Source organism: Penicillium expansum (assembly GCF_000769745.1).
Source record: "Penicillium expansum strain MD-8 chromosome Unknown contig166, whole genome shotgun sequence".
NCBI classification, from domain to species: domain Eukaryota; kingdom Fungi; phylum Ascomycota; class Eurotiomycetes; order Eurotiales; family Aspergillaceae; genus Penicillium; species Penicillium expansum.
The window spans coordinates 276,147-300,171 of record NW_015971345.1 but is presented as its reverse complement, the minus strand read 5'-3'; the positions used below and the strand labels follow the sequence as shown (position 1 = coordinate 300,171).

The window sequence follows — 24,025 nt, the reverse complement described above, 5'->3', positions numbered from 1 at the left end:
CCTCATCTCAAATTATTTAGACCACTTGGTCTCTAGCCCAGCATTGCATCAAGCGTACGACACATTCAAAGGCGAACAGTGGAGCGAGAAGACCCTCCACATGCCCGTGGGAAAACCCCGACCAACCAAGATGGTGTCCAGTGTCACCTCTAGCAGCCAGTTGGACTATTCATGGAAGCGACCTTCGGGTTTATATTTATTCAACGAAGGTACAGCCTGCGATATGGTTACCATCATACAGGGGGTTTATGTTCATGCTAGTAGCCGGAAGGATTTTGACGCCCATGCCAACATCCGTGGTAACCTCTTTCAAGCATATGCTTGTCTAGATATAGTTCGGGATCTGCTCTCATTGACACTAATACTAACTGGGTATAGCCTGAGTGGAAAGCACAGAGATGCCGACCTCGGGAAACACCACGATTTGACGATCCAAAGACCACGCGCAATCATGTCCCGCTGCTTACAATGTAGATTTACACGATTTGTAGGGTTAAGATTAATATTTATAGTCCTGCAGATTCTTAACATTTGGTAAGATGGTATTAGAAATCCAGCTTGGAGGCTGGTATATTGGTCTTTATGGCATATTTAACACCGTGAACAGAGAACATGGACTCGATGACAATACATAGGTTGGTTTGGAGGTTATCCAGAAGAGGCTCAATCATAGTTGCTGGGAATGTTCCAGTGCTAGACAAGAGGATGACTGGAAGTACGGTATAGAAGGCCCAAGAAGACAAAGTGATGTTTCGGTCACGTGGGAGGGAGCTTCCAGCTCGTAAGGGCGCGCAACACCGGAGCTACAAGCATCATCTCCATCACCCTCTTCCATTCCACGAGTCTCACGTTGTCAAGCACAACAAAAGTGATTAAAGACATTTCCTACGAATTCAACCTATTAATCTTTTAAATTGACTCACCGGCTCCCCAGCCTCATTCGTCATCATGTCCGGCGGCCTGCTGAAGCCCGAGAAGGACTTCACCAAGGATGCCGACAAGCTCATCCCGGAGGCGGAAGATCTCGCAAAGGTGCAGCCAGTCTCATCATCCATATCGAAGCCGATGCTAACATACATGGCTCTAGACCGATGTCCAGGGAGCAGTCGATAAGCTGTTGGGCCTGGAGAAGCAATCCAGACAGGTATGACGCCGAGTGCCATCCCCATTACCGATCCACCCCCAACTAATCGAGATTTTCTTCTTCAGGCATCCGATCTTGCCACTACATCGCGACTCCTGATTGCCATTGTCACTATCAGCAAGAACTCCGGCGACTGGAACCTTCTGAACGACCAAGTGCTGCTCCTATCTAAGAAACATGCCCAACTCAAGCAGGCCACAACGAAGATGGTGCAGACGGTGATGAAATTCCTGGATGAGACACCCAGCCTGGAGGTCAAGCTGTCTGTTATCGAAACTCTGCGCACAGTGACTGAGGGAAAGGTACGATGAGAACCATTCAATCCGAACCGGAGTGGCGCTAATTATCGCAAAGATATTTGTTGAAGTAGAGCGAGCTCGCGTTACCCGCATACTTTCGAATATCAAGAAGACCCAAGGTGATCTCACTTCGGCAGCAGACATCCTTTGTGAGTTGCAGGTGGAGACATTTGGGTCAATGACGAGACGGGAAAAGACAGAATTCATCCTGGAGCAGGTCTCTTTGTGTATTGAGCGCGGAGACTGGACCCAGGCTCAGATTCTCAGCCGCAAGATCAACAAGCGTTACTTCAGCCGCAAGCCGAAGAAGTCGGCTGAGCAGATCGAGACGCTCAAGAAGGAGGCAGAGGAGCGAGAGAAGACCCGTGGGCCTGATGAGCCACCCATGGAGGTGGATGACGACGTCACAGATCTCAAGCTTCGTTATTTCGAACAGCAGATTACCTTAGCCAACCACGATAACAAATACCTCGAGGTTTGCAAGAACTACCGGGAAGTCCTGGACACGGAAGCAGTCGAGAACAACCCAGAGCAACTGCGTGCCGTAAGAAACCCTTTCCCATCTCAAAATACAGGCCATCACTAACCCAACTATAGTCACTCGCCCGCATTGTTTACTACGTTGTCCTGTCTCCCTACGATAATGAACAATCCGACCTCTTGCACCGCATCAAGCAAGACTCGCGGCTGTCACAAGTTCCCGAGGAATCCCGCTTGTTGAAGCTGTTCACCATTCCCGAGTTGATGCGCTGGCCTATGGTCGCCGAGCAGTTCGGCCCCCACCTGTGCAACACAGACGTGTTCGACGCCGAGGCAAAGCAGTCTACTGAGAACCAAGCAAACCAGAGATGGAAAGACCTGCGGAAGCGGGTCATTGAACACAACGTCCGTGTAGTGGCCAAGTACTACACTCGCATTCAGATGGGCCGCCTAACCCAGCTTTTGGATCTGACCGAGGAAGAGACGGAGAAGTACATTAGCGACCTGGTCACGTCGAAGACCATCTATGCTAAGATTGATCGACCCGCGCGGTTGGTCAACTTTGCCAAACCCCGGGATGCTGATGACGTTCTGAACGAGTGGAGCAGCGACATGAAGAATCTGCTGGGTCTGCTTGAGCGGATCGACCATCTGATCACCAAGGAGGAGATGATGGCCCGTATCCAGCCCACTCGCAGTGACATGGGCAAGGCGCATTGAGTTAGTTTGAGATGAAAGCGTGTATGGGACTTCGGCGCGGGGATTACTGACCGCGTGTAAAATAATTCGCCGGTAGACCCATGAGTAGTGAAGTCGCAGCATTGACCTTTATATGACAAATACACAACACAATCTCAGTCTTGTAGCAGCAGCAATCATCAAGTCGTTATTCTCAAGGGAGTATATGTGCTATATGTAATCATGGTCTAGCAAATCTAATCTAATCTAGTAAAGATCCAGCTCTGTCTATATACAAAGGTCCTCACCCTCAAAATGGCAAATCCATATCATTCACATCCTCTTCCACCTCGTTTTTCTTATCAATCCCGCCATTACTGCGCTCCAGCTGCTCCCGAATAAACCGCACAGCAGCATCAAGATACGGCCGCTGGCTCGGCAAGAAGTGACCACCAGGATGCCAAACAACCAACCCCTCCTTCTCAGGCTCACCAGCACAAGCCTCAATCAAAGCCCGACTCCTCGACTCATCAACAAGAGCATCCAAAGACCCAAGCACATGCAACACAGGCGTCTGAATAGCAGGCTCCTCATAGAAAGCCCTGTACCGGGCGCCGGGCGACCTGAATCCGGAGTAACAAATAGCAAATTTAAGCTGCGGATGCTGGAACTCCTCGTCGCCAAACGGCACCGGAATCTCAATCCCTGCGGCGCCATCATCGCTAATATTAGAAAAGTGCTTGAATGACGCCTTCCGGCCGGGCTCTAGCAGCGCAGCGACCATGGCGGCCAGTGCCGCGCCCTGGGAGAACCCGATCACGCCATCGAAGGGGCCTTCTTCTTTCAGCGTGCGCGCTACTGCTGCGAACCCTTCGTCGAGGCCGGTATACAGCGGCGGGGTTGCGGTGTTGGAGCGTCGCCACCAGCCGTAGGACTCGATTTCGTTGTCTGGGTTGCTTTCCGAGGAGGGTTCGTAACCTGGGATGTCCGAGGGTAGGAGGCGGATAGGGGCTGTTGGGTAGATGGCGGAGACTTCGTGGAGGGGGAAGGCCTTTTGGATGTGTTTTGTCAGGGCGCGGCTTTTGGCATTGAAGAGGCTGCCGGACTGTGTGTAGCCGTGAAGCATGAGTATTTTGAGCGGTTGCCGCGTCGAGGTTGGCGGTTTGGGGGCCATTGTTGCTAGAGATTGGGTGTAGGCGACTCTGGAAAGTAAGAGGGATTTTAAAGGCTTGGAGCAGAGGGTGGTTTTGTACATTGGAGGGAAGAGGAGAGACTAGAAAGGAGTGACTCTTTTTCTCCCCCTCTCTGCACTAGGCCCGATAAGATAGCAGGGCGGAGTGCGGAGTCCTATTTGGGAAATTCTGACCCTAAACAGCTTCATCACATCAACAAACATCCAATTCGAGTTTCATTTACTTTCCATTCTCAAATTATCACATTAAAACATTCCATCATGCCTAGCGCCAATATCCAAGACCTCAATGCCAAGATGCAGGCGCTCATTGAGCACGTCTCCCCTACCTAGCAACCCCACCACGCAATATTTTTCTGAACCCCTCAATAATCCGCCTCACAGAAACATACAGTAAGTTGCTAACAAGTTTTAAACAGTGCCTTTGGATCGCACCCCCAGTGCCAGCCCCCTAACACCCACCCAACTATCTTCTTCCTTTACGACTTCGTCCGCAACAGCCATAACCAACTGAAGGCCGTCGACGCCGACAAGTACGCTGCCGGTGACAACGGTGCTAAGACCGCCGTGAACGAGATAGAGGGCCGCAATGCATTTGCCAACATGCTCATTAATGACAAGTCTGGAAAGCTATCTATGATGACCGGCGGCGACCCCTCCAACCCTGCTGACTTCGGCGCGGAGATCAAGAACAAGGCCCTCATTTTGACCCAGTAAGGGTTTGATGCTCGGTTTTTCTATTTATTCATACATATTCATCTCAAAGGGATGGGAAGATCAGGATAAGCTTGGTCAGGCTTTGCTCTGCTAGGTCTTTGGTTCCTATCTCGATTCGTTACTGGCATCTCCTGTCTAGTAGCTTCTTGTAGACAAACAACCCCAATCAATCATGACATACCCATATATACATACAACCTGAATGAAACCGAGATTTTGGTTTCTTTCGGGTCTTTCAAGCTTCGTCACCTTGAAACCCATACCAAAGCAGACAAGCCTAGTGCGCAAGGTGGGGAACTCGCGGGACCCGCTTGGGAAGGGCAACAACTATGTCCACGGGTAAATGTAGAACACAGGCTATAATTCATTTTTCACTTTAGTTGAGACAATCCGCCGAAACCTTCTAGAGAGACTGGTGGGCTGTTATAGTTGACAATAATTTTACTAAGGCGACGGTTCTGAACCTCCGCGTTGATTTTCAGCCCAAGTTGTTTCAATTTGGACCTACATATTAACAACCTCACTTTTGATACTCCCTACCAGCTTGATCAGCCTAATCTGAAATCATTGTAGTGGCATCCCAGTATGTTGTTAGGAATTCGAAGCTCGTGTCGTGAGTAGCCCGTCACTGCCTTTATAGACCGTACAACTGATTCTCATCATAAGACCGAGTGCATCTTTTAAGATTGGCATTAAAGCTCTCATCTAGTCGACAGGTTACTTAGGAGTCTGCTTTGAGCGGGACCGTCAACGTATAGCACATTTGATATGTCATGACGATCCATATGACATAACGGTATGTCACGTTTGGTAGTATAGAGTTACGGCGATACATCTACAATTGGCAGCCACTAAGATACAACCCATTATATAGAGTGCAGAGCCCAATATACAGTAGTCGCAATACATTTAATACATTAAACACAAGAAAGCAGAAAATCAGAACATAAAGCAGAGCACAAAGTCAAGCAAGGTGCCTTTTTTGTGCCAGATATCCGGAACTCCCTTAGCAGAATGCTAGTTGCTTTTTTTCAAATGCTTTTTGGGGGGTCGTTGACAGGGTCGGGGCATTCCATCTTCTATCCGTCATCACGCGCAAAAGGAAAACAAGAATTCAACGCTGATATATTAATCATCACCGCGAAATGCAAAAGAAAGAACAAGCAATGGGTGGAATATAGGATGAGAAATGGGTCTCAAAAGGCCACATTCAAATTTTGTCTTCTTCAATGAGGGGATTCAGCACACTTGATATAGTATGGAAAAAGAACCATATCACATCATCTGCAAATCACACCCCCTCACAAACCCAACACCAGTCGGAAAAAACAGTTAAGAAAGAAAATGTCCGTCCATGTGGTTCGGCAGGGGAAGGGTGATATTGAAAAAAGGGTTGTTTGGTATGTGACATTTTGAAGCCCGGTAGGAAGAGAGAAAGAGAGAAAAGCCCAGTATATGGAACTGGGCCCGAATAGCAACTCTCTCCCCGAAACACCGAAAACCGAAGCCGAGACGATCAAAAAAAAGGTAAGAAGAGGTCAACCCCGGGTTTTGGTATTTTCATCCTAATTTCTCCATGCTAATTCTCTCTTTGACGTTTCAACCGGAACATAACAAGAAAAAAAAGTTTTTCATTCGTTTCTCGTTTACTTGCGGCGGAAAGAGCAGCCCTCGGTCAGACGAGCCTTACCACCTGTGGGCTGGCAGAGGACGGTCGAGCAACCGGCGCAGATGACGACGGTCTGGGCGTGCGAGAAGACGGTAGTGATGGTGAAGCAACCGGGGCACTTGACGTCCATGAAGAAGGAGCGGGGCTGGGGCACGAGGGTCTGTAGGCGGAGAGAGAATCGATAATCAGCCATCATTGTTCCAACATTTCCATTTCCCGAAAAGATTCCATATCATTCCTGTCGTTCGGTGCCCTTTCCCATTGGCTCCATGTCGAGCATCGGAGGTTCAGGTCTAGGTCGAATATCCAGGATTTCGCCCCTCGCCGGGTTGATATTTTCAAATCTTTCGTGTTTCTTTCGGAGGTAGGTTGTTTCATACCTTAAGCTTGTGCTTACGGGCCTCGGCCTGGGGGGTGGGGTTGAGGAGATCGACCGCGAGAACCTATCGACAGCATGTTAGCGTCGGTGGACGTTGAATTTTGGGAATTGATAATCCGTATAGGTCTTCCATGTCGTGTGTATCGCATCGAACATGGACCGATCGGAAAATTAGGGCGAAAATGGTCTTACCATCTTGACGAGTGAAAGTCGATCAGCGAGATAGTTGATTAATGGCGCTGATGGCGATGGCCTTGTGTGATGCGGATGAGGTGGTCTTCCAAGAGAAGTCTGAAGGGATTTGGACCGGTTTGGGTGGAGGTAGGGCTTTGTGCCGCTTTGTGCCCTCGCTTGTCCTTATTCGGGAAGGCGGCGAACTTTCCACCAATCAAAGAATGATTATGTAAGCTACTGAGGTAAGCACGAGCTCAATCGCTGGTTCCGTGTGGAGACGTGGATTCCGCTGCGGGCAGGCAGTCAGGTGCTTCACTATTCTTCTACAACAATCTGGAAACAACCTTGGAACGGCAATATTACAACTCTCATATTCTATCGCTAGAACGCCACTCCGAGCTACTTGCTCTGTGTCTCAAGGGAAACTTAATTATGTACTGGAAACGTCATTAGCCAGGCATCATTATGTCCAACGCTCTTTTCAAGTGTCCGACTGATCCCCGACTCTCTCACTTAGCTCAATTGAGCTGCCTCGCCTGTGGTAATCGAGGTTGAATTGCTGTTCATCCACAAGCCCACGCAACACCCCAGATTGCGCCAATAATCCTTTTACTTGGTCTTCTTCGACACGTCAGTCTTGCGCTCGGTCTCCTCAACGAATGGGTACTTGATCGTGAGGCACCAGATATCGATGTAGTCGCATATCGTGGTGATAATGTCAAACTGGAGGAAATCAAGATCAGCAAATCGTCGCGCGCAGGGGAACCATAAGGGGAAACATACCACGAAGCTACCGTACACACCGACAGCCAGTCCCAATAATCCGAATGTGAATGCCACCTGCCCAACACCATGCCCAAGCACTGGGGCGGACCACAAGCCGATCAGTGCACCCGCGCTGTCCAAAACACCCAGAGCGAGTGGGTACAGCAGCACATTTTGATAGGGGAAACTTGTCTGAGTGAGGTGGCCGATGATAATGCGGCCGACAGAGTAGGCATTGATGAGACTCACAAACACTCCGAAGGGAATGGTGTAGTTTTCCAAAATCACCGGCTGCAGGTATAGGTAGGCGGGGATGAGAGTCCAGATGACCACCAGAGGCAGGAGGCCATACAGCGGCGAGACGGGGTCCTGGCCTCGCTCACGACGCACCTTCATGACGTTCATGATACTGCAGCCGATAGAGAAGCAGAGCATGAGGGAGCCATACCCAAGATACCAATAAGTGAAGGGTAAGTCGTACACCTGGCTTGGGAGGAAGCTAGGCTTCGGCATGCCGAGGGTCTCCAGCATGGGCTGGTGCCAGAAGCTGCCGCCGCCCATGATGGCGGTGATAATGTAGACGAGGCAAATGGTGAGGATGCCCTCGACGGGACCGGAGACCACACCCAATGTCAGGACTTGCGTGTAGTACTCATCCCATGTTTGGACGTAGAATGTCATCGTTGCTGCGATTGTCAGACATAATTTATGCGGAGAAGGGCATGGGAGGGCTGGGCTTACAGCCGAATAGAGCAATGAAGGTCATCCAGGACTGGCCCATGTTCGTTGCTGCTGCGAAGACCAAGACGCTGAGACCGGTGTTGCATGCATCGACACCTAGTAACGTAGAAACAAACAATCAGCAATCCATTTGCCTTTCTCATACTGTCTTTGGGAACTCACTGTGATCAAAGAGCTCGCCCAGCGGACCACTCTGTCTCGTCCTCCGCCTAAATCGCAGCCAGTATCAGTAAAGCGCCCCTCGACTATCCGATAGAAAAGTGTAGACATACGCCTGCATGCCATCTACGGCATCGAAGGTCTGGTACAGGAACAAGCCAAGCGCACAGCTGGCATAGACCCAGGGCGGGCAGTCTGTATCCAAGTTCGGGTTGTACCACATAACAGTGATGAAATTAATTACCACGAACATGAATCCGGTGAGGGTAATCTAGCGAAGCGAGGGATTAGGATCGTTTCTTATATTCCAGAGGTTGTGACAATGTTGCATGGGCAGGACTTACGGCATTGGGTCTTTAATTGCGCAAAGAGTAGAAGAGTAGAGTCAGCCATATTGCACTATGTATAGATCCTTGGAATGGGAGGACAGGAGACCGTCTCTGTATGCAAAAGAGGCATCAAGGCAAGGATGTATAGCCCATGCACACCAAGTCCGGGGAACGAAAGCAAGGAGAGGAAGTATACTCACGCCATTCCCATGGGGAAGCAGCGAATCACGCATTTGTTGTAGAACGGCTTTAGGATATACCGACTGACAGGCGAATGGTCGACTCCAGCATATTTGTAGTTCTTCAGATTCGCCAATTCGTGTTGCCGGATGTACACCATTCTCTTGGTTGTTTTGCGCGTCTGTGAACGCGCGGGTGTCTATTATTTTCGTTCTTCGTTCTGTGCGTGAGGCATATAATGGATTGAGTTGTCGCGTTAGGGATTTCGCATTTAAATACGCAAATTTCGGGTATTTTGCGAGTTGTAGGCGCGCGATTAAGGTCGAAGTGTAATAATGAACGATATCCCCGAAGGTATCGCCGGGAAAGGGTAATCGAAAACAAAGGGGAAAAAGAGAGGATGACGAAGAGAAGAAAGAAGAAGATGGGATCTCCGGTAGGGAGAAACAGCCGTAGACGTGGGTCTATGGAGAATTCGATATTAAAGATCGGCGTTGAAGAGAGAAAGAGGCCACTTGGTCTCGATCTTTTGTTGACTTTTTTTTTTCTGCCGGCGGAGAGAAATGATGAGGTCTTAGATTAGATCGAGATGTTCGTCCTTTATTGTGCACAAAGTACGTATGTACATATATTTGACTACACACTTGTTCTTTGGTCCTTGTCAACTCGGCAATTCATGTTCAGGTCAATGTTCAACTACGTAACACATCTGCCCAAGCGATCTAAGCGTTTCCAATGAAATGCCTCAAAGTGTTGAGATGATCGAAAAGTGGGGTTATCCGAGGGCACACTCGGGATTGGCATTGAGATCTGAGCGCAACGGATAATATGGGGGAACTCTGTGACAAATAAGAGCCCTGGAGGTTTGATATTTGACTAATGGATTTGACACATGCTTAATGCCTAGGTACACAATACAGAATCGGATGCAAAGGGCCTAGTATCCCGATAGCATGCATCCCGACAGAAAGGGAATATGGGTATGGGGTAATGGCGAGACCAATCTCGGTCAATACACCTCGCGACATCCTAGTCGTTCAAAAACAATGAAGACTCCCTAGGTGCCAAGAACCAGGGAATAAGCTAAAGGGAATCCTTTCAGCTGACTCTCACAATTTAGCCGACTGGGCTCCAGGGCATCGGGACAAGAATCCGACTCTGCATGGTCTGAATCAAGGGAACAGTCTTGTGAACCGTCTCAGCCCAGCCTTCGACGCCCCACGACTGCTCGCGGCAGATCTTGCGCTCCTCCAAGTTGGCAAATTGCCACAGGTGGTGTACTGTGTTTAATTCGCCAATTTGAACGAACCATGCGCCTACACCCTCCATCACCTCACGACGAGCTGTAAGGCCACGGCGCCAGTGTGTCTCCCACTCCAGAAGATTTCCTGGGTGCAGTGTGTACGACCGAAGCTCAAACAGTCCACCGAGACGACGAGGCGGAGTTGTGGGCCAGAACGAGAACTCCTGCATCAACGAAGTTCGCTTGCTCTTAATCAGGCTCTTGAGTTTGCGATCAAAATCACGGAACTCTGGGTGTTCCGAGATGTTGTGAAGGGAAGCGTGATAGCCTTCATAGCGTTGGTATTCCCAGATGTGGACTATTCAAGCAAGGACAAGAGTTAGCCCACAGACAATGGTTGGGTCGTTTAATCGGGATTTACCAAAGGTGTCATTGTCGCCCACTTGCGTCCGCCAGCTGCCCACCAAGTTGACACGGTTCTCCTCCGCACCTGCCATGCGGGGGTACCACTGGCCCACCAGATCCACGTATTCATCGACCTTGTCGGGTTTAACGTCGTGCATAACGATCGAATGGACATATTTGCCGCGTGCGAGGACCTGTGAGAAGGAGCGCTCCATATCCTTGTCGAAATGCTGGCCCTCTTTGGTGCCGTAGATGAGCGAGGACAGAGGGCCACGTTTGGCCGCAGCTTCTTGATTTTGTTCATCCCCTAGATAGCGGTGCGTTGAGAGTGAGCCCAGTCCTTTGTGATCAAGCGCTGTGGCAGCATCGAAAGTAGGGTTGATACGATCATGTTTGCTCGCATTGCTCACTTGTGGAGCAGTGGGAGCGTACTCACGGGAAAGGGAAGACGAAGAAGCAGAAGCATTGACAGACTGACTCTCTTGCTGTTCTCTTCTCAAGCGAGCCTGTTCCAAGTTCTCGCGGAACTCCTTCTGCCGTCTGAGGTATTCCTCAGTCGACTGGACTGTAATATCTCGAATAGAGGGAGAACGATAGGCCACAGCTGACGAGCTGAATGGTCGCAAGAGTGAAGTCACCGATCGGGCTGAGCGCGCTGCGCGTGGACCTAACATGATGGTATATGGAAAGACCAACGGACGGAAGATACGATTGACAATGAACAATGATGGACCCAAAGCCGACAGCAAGCTGGGGAGGTATAATATAGAATCAAGGGAGTGGGAAGAAGAGGGAGAAGAATGAGAGGCGAAGATGGTAGAAACAAAGTGAAGAGGGGGGATAGGAGAGTGGAGAGATAAGTGCAGGGATCAGGTTGGAGTTGCAGGGGAGAGGGAGAGTTGAAGAAGGGGGCGATGATCGGGGGATGTGTGTACCGATCGGATCGGAGAGTATAAGAATGCCTAGTACTGGTAACAGAAGTTAGGGAGTTAAGTACTAGGACTGCAGATTAGTAGAATTAATCTGTCCTGTCCAGTCACTGTGAATTGATTACAATCTGAAATACTCCGAGTCGATACTCCGTACAGTGTCAAGAGATGCACATGTGTTTTGTTGTAGCTCTTCTGTGCGGGGAAGGAGCTTCCCCGAGTTCTTGGTATGGAGTAATAGTGACGGGCTGTGCTGGTACCACTTGCCCAAGTTTACAGCCAATCTCACACTAAATTGTGGGTAATGATGACATCGCATAGATGTACTCGATACCATTGGACTTCTGCAACCTCCAAGGTGGGATACCTAGGTAGCGTGTATCGCCACTTATTATGGGACTAGTACTATAGAGCTACGGAGTACGGAGCAGAGACACGGACGTTTGCTTATACTCGATGCAAATATCATGCAATAATAACATAACATCCGACACATCTGCCGCCATGACGTTGTCTGGGCTGTCTCCACGCTCATTACACATCACTTCTAATATATGTGTATTGAGGTCCTTGCCTAGAGCGTTCTGTCCTGTATCCACCCAAAAATGAGTCTAAAATGAGAAATTGCCGTATATCGGAGCATAGGCTGTAAGTTGCTGACTTGGAAATCCATGGGCAAACATGATGTGATGACGTTGTCGGACAAATAGCGGGCACCTAAACCCTTTGGGTAACGGGACACCGCCCCCGGGCAGATCTCGATCCTCTCCTCCCGAGATCCTAACTTCACTATTACTATTTTGGTTCTCAAATCATAAGAACATGGCCGAATCAGTCAACCCCCCGCTGTCTTACGAGGCATCTGCGACCACCACTCATCCCCATGTCGCTACCTCGTTGCCATCCGAGGTTGTCTCGTGTCTCAAGAACTCCCGCTTCGTGAGTACAAAGCCATTACACAGATAGCCCACCAAACTGGAAACTGACCTTCTATCGCTCCAATTAAGCTGCACCTGGCAACAGTTGATGATAAAACACCCCACATCTCACTGATGTCCTACACCTATCTCCCCTCGACCCCATTCGACCCACACCCCACCATCATCATGACCACGAACCCCGCATCGCGGAAAACAAACCACTTGTTGTCCAACCCGCGAGTCTCACTCCTGGTCCACGACTGGGTGTCGCACCGCCCACCGACCCGGGCCCCGGCGCAGGGTGAGCGCGATGGCTCCCCACCACCCGCTGCTACCCGCTCGTCTCTTGCCAGCCTGCTGCTCAACCTGAACACTAGCGCGCTCTCCAGCATCTCGACTACCATTACGGGTGAGGCGCAGTTCTTGGAGTCTGGCTCGGAAGAGGAGTCATGGTGCAAGGCTCGCCATTTGGAGAATAATACTTTCGAGGAAGAGGAGATCACTCTCTTCGGCCAGCAGCAGCAGCAACAGGATCCTAACGCCAGACGGCCTAGCGTTTCGATTGATACCGATGTGCGGGTCGTTACCGTAAGAGTCACTGAGGGTCGTATTGCGGATTGGAAGGGTGGTGTGCGCGACTGGGTTCTGCTTCCTGCTGAGCAGCAGGACTCTGGGCTGGTCAATGGCGTCGCCTCTTCATAGTCTCGGGTTGATATGCTCTAGTTTCAATTTTGAATGCAAGGAATTATTGTATAGCAATGAGCCTATGATTCCTACCGCATTGGCTACATCCTTGATAATCTCGGATAGTATCATTTGGCTGTTCGATTTCAAAAATCATGCGTCAATGGTATGATTCCCTCTGGGCAGATTTGCCTAACATTACCAGCTTGCCAAATGGCTTGGGCTCACATTATCGAGTGGGAGTAACAGAGGCGAAATCAACACAAATATCTGTAGATATTAGACTTGAAATAGCCAGTGTTCAACGCATGTAGACGGCCCTTGAGAGATCGCAGAGGGCCGCCACTTATCAAACCTTATCGGAGCGAGCTTGCATCTTCTCCGCAACAACCGACCTCGTACTCCGTGGAAAACATAACCTCTCCCCCACAACCTTACAATGCGCTAAGAGATCCAATTCTTATACAACAAAAACCTCAACCATATCTCACCCTAAAAAATTAACCCAAAATGAGACTCGCACACCTCCACCTCCCGCACACAACGCCCTTCAGCCGCGTCTCGCACCTCCAACAAGCCCTTACAACCCGCCTCCTCACACACAAAAAGCTCACATCCCCAGGCTCAATATCATCACAAGAGCCGGGCAACTCAAGCGCCACACTAGCCAACACCCCACCCCCGCCCCCAGACCCAACAATCATTACCTTCAGCCCAAACCCCGTCTACACCACCGGCCGTCGCGACCTCCCACCTTCAAACACAAGCCCGCCCTCCACGACAAACCCCGCCCTCTTCTCCCTGCCCCCAGCCCTCGAACCAATACGCTCCCTCTTCACCCCGGATGGAAACCAACCCGCAAAGGCAGAGTACCACCCAACTCTCCGCGGCGGACAGACAACCTACCATGGCCCCGGCCAGATGGTCGCTTACACGATTCTGGATCTCAAGAGACTGGGTCTAACGCCCCGGTGTCATATCCGCCTTTTGGAAAACAGCGTCATTGATCTACTGAAGAGCTACGGGGTGGAGGGGTTTACAACGGAAGATCCGGGGGTATGGGTGAAGCCCATTGCAGGATCAGGATCAGGATCCTTGCAACCGAGGAAGATCACAGCTGTAGGCGTGCATCTGCGACGCAATATCAGCAGTTTTGGAATCGGGCTTAATGTTACAGACGAGCCGATGTGGTTCTTTAAGCAGATTGTCGCTTGTGGACTGGAGGGCAAAGAGGTGACTAGTCTGCAAGGTGTGGGTGTTCCAGGATTGGAGGTTGGGGATGTTGCTGCTGCGTTTGTGGACAAGTTTGTTAGTCGGGTTAATGCTGATTTTGCATGTGGGGAGAATGCGCATGGGGAAAAGATTGAGGAGGTTTATCGGGTTCGGGAGGAGGATTTGTTGAATGATGTCTAGGATAGAGGATGTCTAAGATAGAGCTTCTGCTTGCGGATGCTCTGCTTGGATGATGCGGGGGTTGTGTTACTAGTGTCATGTTTCTGTTGATTGGTTGGTTTATGCTGTTCGATAGCTCAGCTGTCAAGCTTGTAGAACCTAGCTATATGTACGATGATGTATGTATGTACCTTCCCTGGTGTACTTTGGATGGAGAGCTGTGCTTGGTGACTTGACTGTATGGTCTGAATCATGATAAGGATGCAATGTAATAAGCCCAATGAAGAAGTAAATTTTGTACATAGCTGTATTGCTACTGTAGTCATAATGCAAATTTGGCCACATGAGGCGAGAAAACAAAAGAAAAAGAAACACAAAGGGCAGCCTTGGAGGTCCTTGAAAGTTATTGAGCAACATGTATGAGAATGTACTGCCAGTCGAAAAGCAACCTAGTGTCAAGTATCTTCACAGCGATATTTGGTGATAAGATACTTTATCAAATGTACCTTAAGGGCGGTTAAGCAAAGGCGGTGAGCAAATGGTCGAGAACTTTTGTTTCACTAAAGAAAATATTAGAGAAATAATGCATAAAAATACCCCGCAAAATCCAATGAAGATTATATTTGTATATCATAATTAGGAGTCAAAAAACCAACCTCGCTGAAATGCTCAGAACAGAGAGAGCTGGAACTATGTAATCATGCAATCAACATAGACCGATTTCTATGCGGTCTGGATGGAGCAGACACAGTCTGACCTAGAGAATAAGAAAAAAAAGGGCGAAAGCAAGCTCAAAACACCGAATGCATGGGGGAATCAACAAATCCAATGGGATAAACGTGGGGAGAAACAAAAAGATAAAGAGGGCGAAGAAAAGGGGGGAAGAGGATGAAGACCTTCCAAGGATGGATATCCAAGTAAACGAAGGCCGATATGACAGACATAGAGGGATATCATGCATGCCAGGAATGAACCGCAAGAGATCACCTCACAGAATGATACAGTTCGAGCCAGAGGACGAGCCCCCGCTTGCGTTAACCTCGAGAGCAACCTTAGCAGCCTCGTAGAAGCTTTCTCTGATGCCACGATTTTGGACCGCGGAGCATTCTGAAAACGATATGAGCCGTGCGATCAGATATAAATGAATTGACAAAGCACTCACCCAGGTACTTCACGGCGCCGATCTCCTTCGCCTTCGCTAGGCCCTGATCGAAGCTGATGGAGTTGGGGTTATCGTTCATGTCTTCGTCCTTGCGCAGATCGCACTTGAGTGCTGTCAGGACCACGCGCACGCCCGGGCAGTTCTCGTTAATCTCGGCGATCCATTTTGACGACACGTTCTCGAAGGAGTCAGGGCTGTCGACCTATTTTATCAGGACTTGTTAGCTTATATGCTGCGGTGTGTGGGGAGAACTTTGTGCTTGTTCTTACACTGAAGCAGAGCATCAGCACATGTGTGTCCTCGTAGGACAGCGCGCGCAGTCGGTCGAACTCCTCTTGACCGGCAGTATCCCATAGCGAGAGCTCCACGTGTATGTTGTCGACGAAGATATCTAGGACGGGTGTGAGTTTTGTGGATCGTGGTCAGATGATGGGAGTGGGGTAATATGTACCATGCACGTAGTTTTCTATGTCCCTTCGAGGTTAGTGATGCAGATTCAGGAAANGCTGGGGGGGGGGGGGGAATGCGCGCATACCAAAGACCGTAGGCTCGCTGAACACAAACGATAACCAGAGTTAGTAACCTGTATTTGGAAGTATGCTCCGAAGATAGTAGAATTTCTTACTAGACCGTCGGGAAGAATCTAGTCAAAGTCCGTTAGCAACGCTGTCATTCATCGGAGACGGGTGAGGGGGAGATTGCGCACCCACGAGTAAACACATTCAGCGCAGATGTCTTGCCACAGGCACCATCGCCTCTGGAATCATGTCAGACCAATCGCCAATAATCAGCGGGGAAATTCAGATCAAAACTAACAGCAGCACCATCTTGCGCTGGACCACCTTCTGTCGGCCGCACAGCTGCATTGCGCAAAGTAATTTGATTCAGGAGACTCGGAGTAAGGAGATAAGAAGGCAATGGAACAGTATGTCCAAGTATTATGGGTTGATTCGTGAGGCGGTACTCGTATAAGAGTTGGGAACAATTATGTGACAGTAGAAGATCGAGGTTGTTGTCGGGGGAAGATTCCAGGAATGGCTGAGTCGATGACATCGCGCGCTGAAGGGCTGGAGGGATCGGCGAATAGCGTCAGCCCCCTTCAGGTCCACCTACGAGTTTTTTTTTTTTATGTTGTACTTTTGATGATTTGGCTGTTAAATAAAGACTATTTTAGAACTGTCTCATGCTGTAGGTTTGTTTGGGCATGTTCTTGGATCTTTTGGGTCTTCGGGCTTATACTCCCCACAGCCTTTCTATAACAAGTTGACGTGAAGATGAGAGATCTTCTTGCTCTTTTTCATATAAGTCTACTTTAGAGTACTTTCGTTACTTTCTACAACATACTAAAGCTCATATTTGGCTTTTAACATATGGATAGCCTAGTGTAATTGCAATAATCAACATACCAAGCCCCTGATAAGTAATAAAGCTTACTGGGTGCAACTCTTTAGGTGGGACTCTTAATTTCCTTTTTGCTGTATGCTGTAAGCGGCCTAAGTTATAACCTAATGTCCAAGGCACTTGAACATTCCTCTATAAGTAGACAGATAGGCTTACCTTCACGTAGAGCGGTAATTCAATGGAGTGGAACGAGAACAATAACAATAACAATAACAACTATATAATCGTAACATTGAATAAGCGTAGGCCTATTGAAAAATCATTATTCAAACAAGCTGAATTGATATTGTTGGTATATAAACACACGACAATGTAATAATGTACAATGTAGTTCAATGTCTGCTCTCCTCACGATAATCAAAGGCGGAAGCTCACAGCTGTTATCTGACCCAGCTTCTCCAACACTCCAACCCCACCACTTTGCGACCCTCTCTAGCCTAACCACCCTCCTGCTCTTTTCAAAATATTACACGCCCAAGATGTCGGACGATGATGATTTTATGCAGGACTCTGGGGATGAAGAGTATTGATCCCTTGTCCACTGCGCCTTCCAAACCGAGCTGACTGTTGCAATCACAGTTACGACTTCGAATATGAGGATGCCGACGACGACGATTCCGGTGATATCGGAATCGAGAACAAATACTACAATGCCAAGCAGATCAAGGTCGATAATCCAGAAGAGGCAGTCGACGAGTTCCTAGGCATAGCACCCATGGAACAAGACAAAAGCGATTGGTAATTTCTTGACTCCTAGGCTGGTCGCAACGAACAGCGCTAACTATGAAAACATAGGGGATTCAAAGGTCTCAAGCAGGCCATCAAGCTGGAATTCAAGCTTGGGCGATATAGCGACGTAAGCTCATGTTCTAACAGCCGATCTACCTGTTGAGATACTGACCCCCATCTCTTCAGACCGTCGCACACTACCGGGAGCTGCTCACATACGTCAAATCCGCTGTTACACGAAACTATTCCGAGAAGTCGATCAACAATATGCTCGACTTTATCGAGAAAGGGTCCGATAATGCAGAGGCGTACCAGTGCATGGAGGAATTCTACTCTCTGACCCTCGAATCATTCCAAAACACAAACAACGAGCGCCTTTGGCTGAAGACAAACATTAAACTGGCTCGCCTATGGCTAGAGCGCAAGCAATACGGCCAGCTGGGCAAAAAGATGCGGGAATTGCACCGGGCATGCCAACGAGAGGACGGATCGGACGACACCAGCAAGGGAACATACCTACTCGAGCTCTACGCCCTTGAGATCCAGATGTCCGCCGAAACGAAGAATAACAAACGACTAAAGGCCCTATACCAGCGCGCACTCCGAGTACGGTCGGCGGTACCCCATCCCAAGATCATGGGTATTATCCGTGAATGTGGAGGCAAAATGCACATGAGCGAAGAGAACTGGAAGGAGGCACAAAGTGATTTCTTCGAGTCGTTCCGAAATTACGACGAGGCGGGTTCCATGCAGCGAATTCAAGTTCTCAAATACCTTGTCTTAACGACCATGCTTATGAAGTCCGACATCAACCCCTTCGATTCTCAGGAAACCAAGCCATACAAGAATGACCCCCGCATTTCAGCGATGACCGACCTGGTGGATGCCTTCCAGCGGGACGACATTCATGCATACGAGGATGTGCTGAGCAAACATCCGGACGTCTTGGCCGATCCTTTTATTGCGGAGAACATCGACGAGGTTAGCCGTAACATGCGCACCAAGGCCGTCCTCAAATTAATTGCGCCGTACACCCGCTTTTCGCTGCAATTTATCTCCAAACACATCAGGGTCTCTGTACCAGAGGTGTTGGACATTCTCAGTTTCCTGATCCTTGACAAAAAGCTGAATGCAAAGATTGACCAGGATAATGGGACGGTGGTAGTGGAGAGTGCGAGTGACGTGGAGCGGCTGCGAGCTGTGGGAGAGTGGAGCTCTGCGCTGCGCAGCCTCTGGCAAACAACTTTGAACGGTGAGGGGTTGCGAGCAAACGAACCGTCTCAGGGTTCCATTTTCCAATCGAGTCTTGGAGATGAAGGTATGCGATCCACGGGTCCCCGTGCACGCAAGGATGGCCGAGGCAAAATGCCAGCCAAATGGTTGTTCTAGTTCGTCCTTTTGAAGCGGTTGGAAGGATTTTTAAGCGCCCTCTCCACGTGTGCAAATGCGAGCCGCGTGGAAAACGAGAGAAAAAAAAGAAGAGCTCACACCGTTTCTTTGTTGGGTTGGGCTTACTAGCGAACAGGTCAAAATCAGACCCGCTATTTAGAGTTGGTCTGACAGCGCTAAAATCACGATAAGATGAACTCTTTGATGTTTCTAACCAAAAAAATTTTGTAGTGGATGTAGTGGATGTAGCGGATGGTGTAAGATGTAGGATTTATTGTAGAATATTACTGCCTAGCTTGAAATCCTTCCGAGCAAGGTCCACTTCCAAGGAATGTAGGTCTCACGTAAGTTGGGAAGCTTAACCTTACGATGGAAGTGTGCTTTGTATACTCCGTACTCCGTATAGTCTTATAATCTTATAGTCTTATACCCTGATAATAACAGGCTAGATTACAATTTAGAAAAAGAAGGTCCGATACAAAGAAATTTTTAAAACGCAATACTATGGGACCAAAGACATGTGAACACATTTTCTTATCTCCATAGGCATATAGGATTGCATGATGGGATGTGCATCAGGTACGGGGGCCTTTCTGCCGAGGTCTTCCCGATTTCTTACTTCGGAGAACACAGAACCATGTAGCCTCACTCGGGTCCGACGTTGGAAGATTGAGTCCCTTAAGCTACCGGCATATGAGCTCTATGGATGTCTATGCGCCTAGGCTAGTGAAAATCCCAATCACACAAACAAAGAAATCCAACACTAGAGAAATTCTCGGCCTATCAAGGAATATCCGAGCACCCAGGTCGGGTGATGGACAATTTTATGGCCAAAAACCCTAACCAACATGCATGTAAAATAGTCATTAAAAAGAAATGAAAGGATAATTCAAAATTGAAACAAGTAATGCCATCATCATCCCGAAAATAACGACAAGNAAAAAAAAAAAAAAAAAAAAAAAAAAAAAAAAAAAAAAAAAAAAGCAAAGCCCGTCGAATGCACCAAATCGGGGGGCTGCACCAATCATGACGGGGGCCATCAAACGAAATATCCCAGAGCTCAGCCCTGGAGATTTCCAAACCCCGCTTTTGCCTTTTACCCTGGATATGTATTGTTGGCTTTTTGCTTTTTTGCTTTTTTTCTTTCTGTTATATACCCAGTTAGGAGAGTCCGTGGATAATATGGAGCTCCGATTAGTCCGAGGTGTCAATTGGAGGGTGGGTATTTAGATGTGGGGTGCTTATAAAGGGATTTGATAGTTAATCCGATGCATACACCTGGGCAATAGTATAGTCAATATGCATACTCCGTATGTATAACGGAGAAGATAAAGAACTTTTTGGAATATACATATCCCATTCTATCAATCCTATATTATTTTGATTATTTCTAACCTAGGTATATTGATAACTCGAAGGGTTTGTGGGGTATACGGGGGGATTGTGTACTCCCGTACAACTTCAAGTACGTACAACCTATGTACAACTTTAAAAGGATGTACTACATCTTTTATAACGAAATAAGAAGAAAGGAAAAAGAAAACCAGATTTTTACGCGAGATGATTGTGTTGTTCGATCAGCATTTTCAGACATCTATGTATGGACGGAGGTAAACTGGGGCACGGTGCATCGTTACTTCATACTTATGTGTGTGTGTTTTATTTTCTTTTTTTCGGTGTCTTTGCTTTTCTCTTTTTCTTTTTTCTTTCTCTATCATTTTTGATCATTTTCTACTTTGATTTTCCCTATCTTTTTTGGGATTTCAACTAATTTCCAGTGAAGAAAACAAGAAGGTTGAACTTCCCCTACTTTTTTTCGGCCAAATCTCTGCCTTTAACAATTATCCTCTCTCTCTCCCCGCAAAAACTCCCCTTTCCCCCCCCCCCAAAATCTCTCCTCCTCCAACTTCCATAACTCTACTGTATCCAACTCTATCCAACTTATAGAGATCGTCCGCCTACAGACTCTCTCCTCTCTCAGGACTTCTTCCGGTCTTACTCGGCAACCCTCCGTGATTATCTCATCGGCAAGGTCATAAACCAAGGTGGGCAACTCCGATCGCTTTTCTTTCTTTTGTCACTGTGTGTCATACAACACTCTTTATCGCTCTTCTCTCGGGCCCTTTTACAGCCCCCTTTTTGTTGGATCTTCCATTTATAATTATCCGGAGTCCATATCCGCTCCCTCGCGGATCATCCTTGTCGAACTCACACAATCTGGTTTGTTGTTCGTGCACCCCTCCTTGAGAGGATCCCGAGGCCGTTTCCAACCGGCTTATAGCCTTGGCTCCGTGAAGGTTTTCCTCTTGACATCATTGCTGCTTTCTTTTCCACAATGTGATTGTGATATTCCCCTTTGATGGCTTCTGGCCTTTTCATCACGAAATTTCTCTTCCCACACCCAATCAGAGTGGGAGAGGCTGCCTGTCCTATAGGCTTGTAGTACACCCTTCCTTTTTCCCATCTTCCTTGTATCCTCCTATTGGCCCCGGATGCTCATGGACTTGATTTGATCTTATCATCAATGACTGCTTTGGATGTTTTGCCTCTGGATCGTCATGCTGAGACTCTGCTAGTAAAAGCCGATCCTCTGTACTGGAACACACTACAGTGTTGCACAGGACAAAAGTGCTGAGCCGTATTTCGCCCGATTTCGGGGAAATGTCCATTCGAGCTGTATGTCGACTTATTTTTCCATTTATATTTGTCCCCCCTCCAGAGGTTGTCAAGTTTGTTTCTAACATCCCCAGAAAACCTTGACATAATAGCCATTGCATGGAATCTTTGACATCCTTCGAATTAGCACAACTCCAACCGTATGCGATGTCCTTATCAAGACCTACTTGGAATCATTTCGGTATTCATCAGCCGTTCCCGGAAAAGCAGAATCACGTCGATTTTTACCGGGACGCCCTTTCCCCGTCTTTTCTTTCTCCTGTAGCACTTTCATTATCAGCTGCCTTCTCCCACCAAATCTCTTCCAACCCCGCCAACATGAACGCCCTCTCGCCCGACGAGATGGAGCGCTTCCAGAAGCTTTCCAACAGCTACCAGCCGGAAGTCCAGGTATTTGGTTTCGATTATCCCGGCCCACGGCAATGGCTGACACCATGTCGACAGGGTCCCCTTGTCTCAACCAAACAGTCTAGCCACAGTATCGCGTTGGATTACTCGAATGCGGATCCCACTCTAGCTACAAAGACAAATGTAAGCTTTGGTGGCTTGGGCCTCTTGTGTTACCACAACATGTCTCGCATCTAACTTGCTGCTTACAGGCGCTTGCTATCACTCATCCCGAATGCCGTATCATGAAAGGCGATGGGAATTGTGGTTGGAGAGGTACACTCATGCGCAACTGATATCAAGTTTATTCTCATTCTAACCCTATACAGCTGTGGCATTTGGTTATTTCGAGACCCTGTTCGCCCTCCGAGACACGCTTCGTATCGAGACGGAGATTCGGAGAATGAAGTCTCTCACTACGCTTTTGGAACGGGTCGGCCTATCGGATTCCATCTACGAGATCTTTGTTGATGCCACAGAAGATGTCCTCAACCGAACCCATGCTGCTATCCAGAATGGCGCTCAAGACGAGTCTTTCCTCGTCGAAGCTTTTAATGAGGTCTACTGCTCTGATGCTATCATTACCCACTTCCGAGTAAGTTTTTCCCTTGATAAAGTTTTTTGCTTTCTCTTTCCTTGTCACCGGACGTACCGGACGTAAACTGATTGTCTCGCCTTGTAGATATTGACTAGCGCGTGGATGAAGCTCAACCCGAACCGGTACCAGGCTTTCCTTCCTATGCCATTGAACCAGTACTGCAGCTCGCGGATAGACCCGGTGAAGACGGAAATCGACGAAGTCGGACTTCAGGCACTGATCGACGGTGTAATCGAAGGCTCCGGCTTTGGCGTTGAAATTCTCTACCTCGACCGAAGTGAAGGCGACGTCGTGACACCTCACCAACTATCATCTAATAGTCCCAATGGTGCAACAATCCGCCTCTTATACCGACCGTGAGTTACTTTGGCAGTGAACGTGTCGTATCAAGCTTAACATTCTACACAGAGGCCATTATGATATCCTTTACCCTGTCGAAGCTTTAAATATGGCACCCATAGTCAACCTCCAATACGGAATGACGTCCGACTACTCCCCCTGGGATCAAGCTGCTCTCGGATTCGACGTCAACTCAAGCTTAATGGCCATTCCCAATTTGATGCAGGACACATCCTTTGGAATGGGCGCTCCCATGTCGCCAATGCCTTCTGTCTCGCCAACCCCCGCCAGTCCATTCCGCATGTCCCCGCAACAAGACATGTACCAATCGCCTATGCCAACCCATGCGCCCATTCCATCGATTCCTGTTTCTCCTCCACAACTCCCACCGCCATCATCCGCCCCGCCACCGATGACTTCGTTGCCTAGTCGAACGTCAGATGGCCCGCAGATTCGCCTGAACCCCTTGGTGATGAAACCGAATCTTAGTCGCTCGTTGCCAGTCACGACACCTTTCAAAAAGTAAGTTCTGTCAAGGTAATCCGCAGTAAAATACAATCGGCGTCGTTACTGACTTGTCTCTCTTAGTTCCCCATATAACCAAGCCCATTTCCAGAATTCTGACTTTGAACCCATCCATTGGGAACCGCACGAACGAAATTCGGGCCGTCACGCATGAGAAGAGCCATGGATCTCGTTTCCTTTCTCATTTTTTCTTCATAATGATCAACCTGGGTTAATTGGCTCGACTCGTATCATGGTTTTTCAGGCGGGCTAGGCCAGCACATCTATCTCACTTTCAACCTCTTTTTGATGAAACTTGCCCCTTTGCCTTCCGGGTCTAGGGATAGGCATGATTCACATT

At 48.5% G+C, this 24,025-nt stretch overlaps 10 protein-coding genes across 10 annotated transcripts; 6 read left to right on the top strand and 4 right to left on the bottom strand.

Moving 5' to 3' along the window:
- Positions 1–948: 948 nt before the first annotated feature.
- Positions 949–2,643, top strand: PEX2_050550 (proteasome regulatory particle lid subunit RPN5; the record flags this gene model as incomplete). The annotated part of the gene is made up of 5 exons (XM_016742330.1): positions 949–1,032; positions 1,088–1,144; positions 1,210–1,446; positions 1,499–1,987; positions 2,041–2,643. The coding sequence occupies 5 exons, from the start codon at positions 949–951 to the stop codon at positions 2,641–2,643; spliced, it is 1,470 nt and encodes a 489-aa protein (XP_016597660.1).
- Positions 2,644–2,911: 268 nt separating this feature from the next.
- PEX2_050540 (alpha/beta hydrolase) lies at positions 2,912–3,775 on the bottom strand (the record flags this gene model as incomplete). The annotated part of the gene is made up of 1 exon (XM_016742329.1): positions 2,912–3,775. The coding sequence occupies one exon, from the start codon at positions 3,773–3,775 to the stop codon at positions 2,912–2,914; it is 864 nt and encodes a 287-aa protein (XP_016597659.1).
- Positions 3,776–4,054: 279 nt separating this feature from the next.
- PEX2_050530 (uncharacterized protein) lies at positions 4,055–4,510 on the top strand (the record flags this gene model as incomplete). The annotated part of the gene is made up of 3 exons (XM_016742328.1): positions 4,055–4,111; positions 4,178–4,186; positions 4,235–4,510. The coding sequence occupies 3 exons, from the start codon at positions 4,055–4,057 to the stop codon at positions 4,508–4,510; spliced, it is 342 nt and encodes a 113-aa protein (XP_016597658.1).
- Positions 4,511–7,341: 2,831 nt separating this feature from the next.
- On the bottom strand, positions 7,342–9,066 carry PEX2_050520 (aminoalcoholphosphotransferase; the record flags this gene model as incomplete). The annotated part of the gene is made up of 7 exons (XM_016742327.1): positions 7,342–7,455; positions 7,516–8,183; positions 8,239–8,334; positions 8,401–8,447; positions 8,511–8,668; positions 8,742–8,751; positions 8,927–9,066. 7 exons carry the CDS (start codon positions 9,064–9,066, stop codon positions 7,342–7,344), a joined length of 1,233 nt encoding a protein of 410 aa, XP_016597657.1.
- A 956-nt stretch (positions 9,067–10,022) lies between these two features.
- On the bottom strand, positions 10,023–11,228 carry PEX2_050510 (NIPSNAP family protein; the record flags this gene model as incomplete). The annotated part of the gene is made up of 2 exons (XM_016742326.1): positions 10,023–10,507; positions 10,571–11,228. The coding sequence occupies 2 exons, from the start codon at positions 11,226–11,228 to the stop codon at positions 10,023–10,025; spliced, it is 1,143 nt and encodes a 380-aa protein (XP_016597656.1).
- Positions 11,229–12,305: 1,077 nt separating this feature from the next.
- PEX2_050500 (pyridoxamine 5'-phosphate oxidase family protein) lies at positions 12,306–13,105 on the top strand (the record flags this gene model as incomplete). Its single annotated transcript, XM_016742325.1, has 2 exons — positions 12,306–12,422; positions 12,491–13,105. The coding sequence occupies 2 exons, from the start codon at positions 12,306–12,308 to the stop codon at positions 13,103–13,105; spliced, it is 732 nt and encodes a 243-aa protein (XP_016597655.1).
- Positions 13,106–13,597: 492 nt separating this feature from the next.
- On the top strand, positions 13,598–14,500 carry PEX2_050490 (lipoyl(octanoyl) transferase LIP2; the record flags this gene model as incomplete). The annotated part of the gene is made up of 1 exon (XM_016742324.1): positions 13,598–14,500. One exon carries the CDS (start codon positions 13,598–13,600, stop codon positions 14,498–14,500), a length of 903 nt encoding a protein of 300 aa, XP_016597654.1.
- Positions 14,501–15,467: 967 nt separating this feature from the next.
- Positions 15,468–16,507, bottom strand: rho3 (Rho family GTPase RHO3; the record flags this gene model as incomplete). The annotated part of the gene is made up of 7 exons (XM_016742323.1): positions 15,468–15,586; positions 15,642–15,843; positions 15,911–16,032; positions 16,177–16,193; positions 16,267–16,284; positions 16,348–16,398; positions 16,458–16,507. 7 exons carry the CDS (start codon positions 16,505–16,507, stop codon positions 15,468–15,470), a joined length of 579 nt encoding a protein of 192 aa, XP_016597653.1.
- A 1,014-nt stretch (positions 16,508–17,521) lies between these two features.
- On the top strand, positions 17,522–19,160 carry PEX2_050470 (uncharacterized protein; the record flags this gene model as incomplete). Its single annotated transcript, XM_016742322.1, has 4 exons — positions 17,522–17,565; positions 17,622–17,780; positions 17,838–17,898; positions 17,958–19,160. 4 exons carry the CDS (start codon positions 17,522–17,524, stop codon positions 19,158–19,160), a joined length of 1,467 nt encoding a protein of 488 aa, XP_016597652.1.
- A 2,994-nt stretch (positions 19,161–22,154) lies between these two features.
- Positions 22,155–23,839, top strand: PEX2_050460 (OTU family ubiquitin thioesterase; the record flags this gene model as incomplete). Its single annotated transcript, XM_016742321.1, has 7 exons — positions 22,155–22,226; positions 22,281–22,367; positions 22,436–22,499; positions 22,553–22,818; positions 22,906–23,177; positions 23,230–23,682; positions 23,749–23,839. 7 exons carry the CDS (start codon positions 22,155–22,157, stop codon positions 23,837–23,839), a joined length of 1,305 nt encoding a protein of 434 aa, XP_016597651.1.
- Positions 23,840–24,025: the final 186 nt, after the last annotated feature.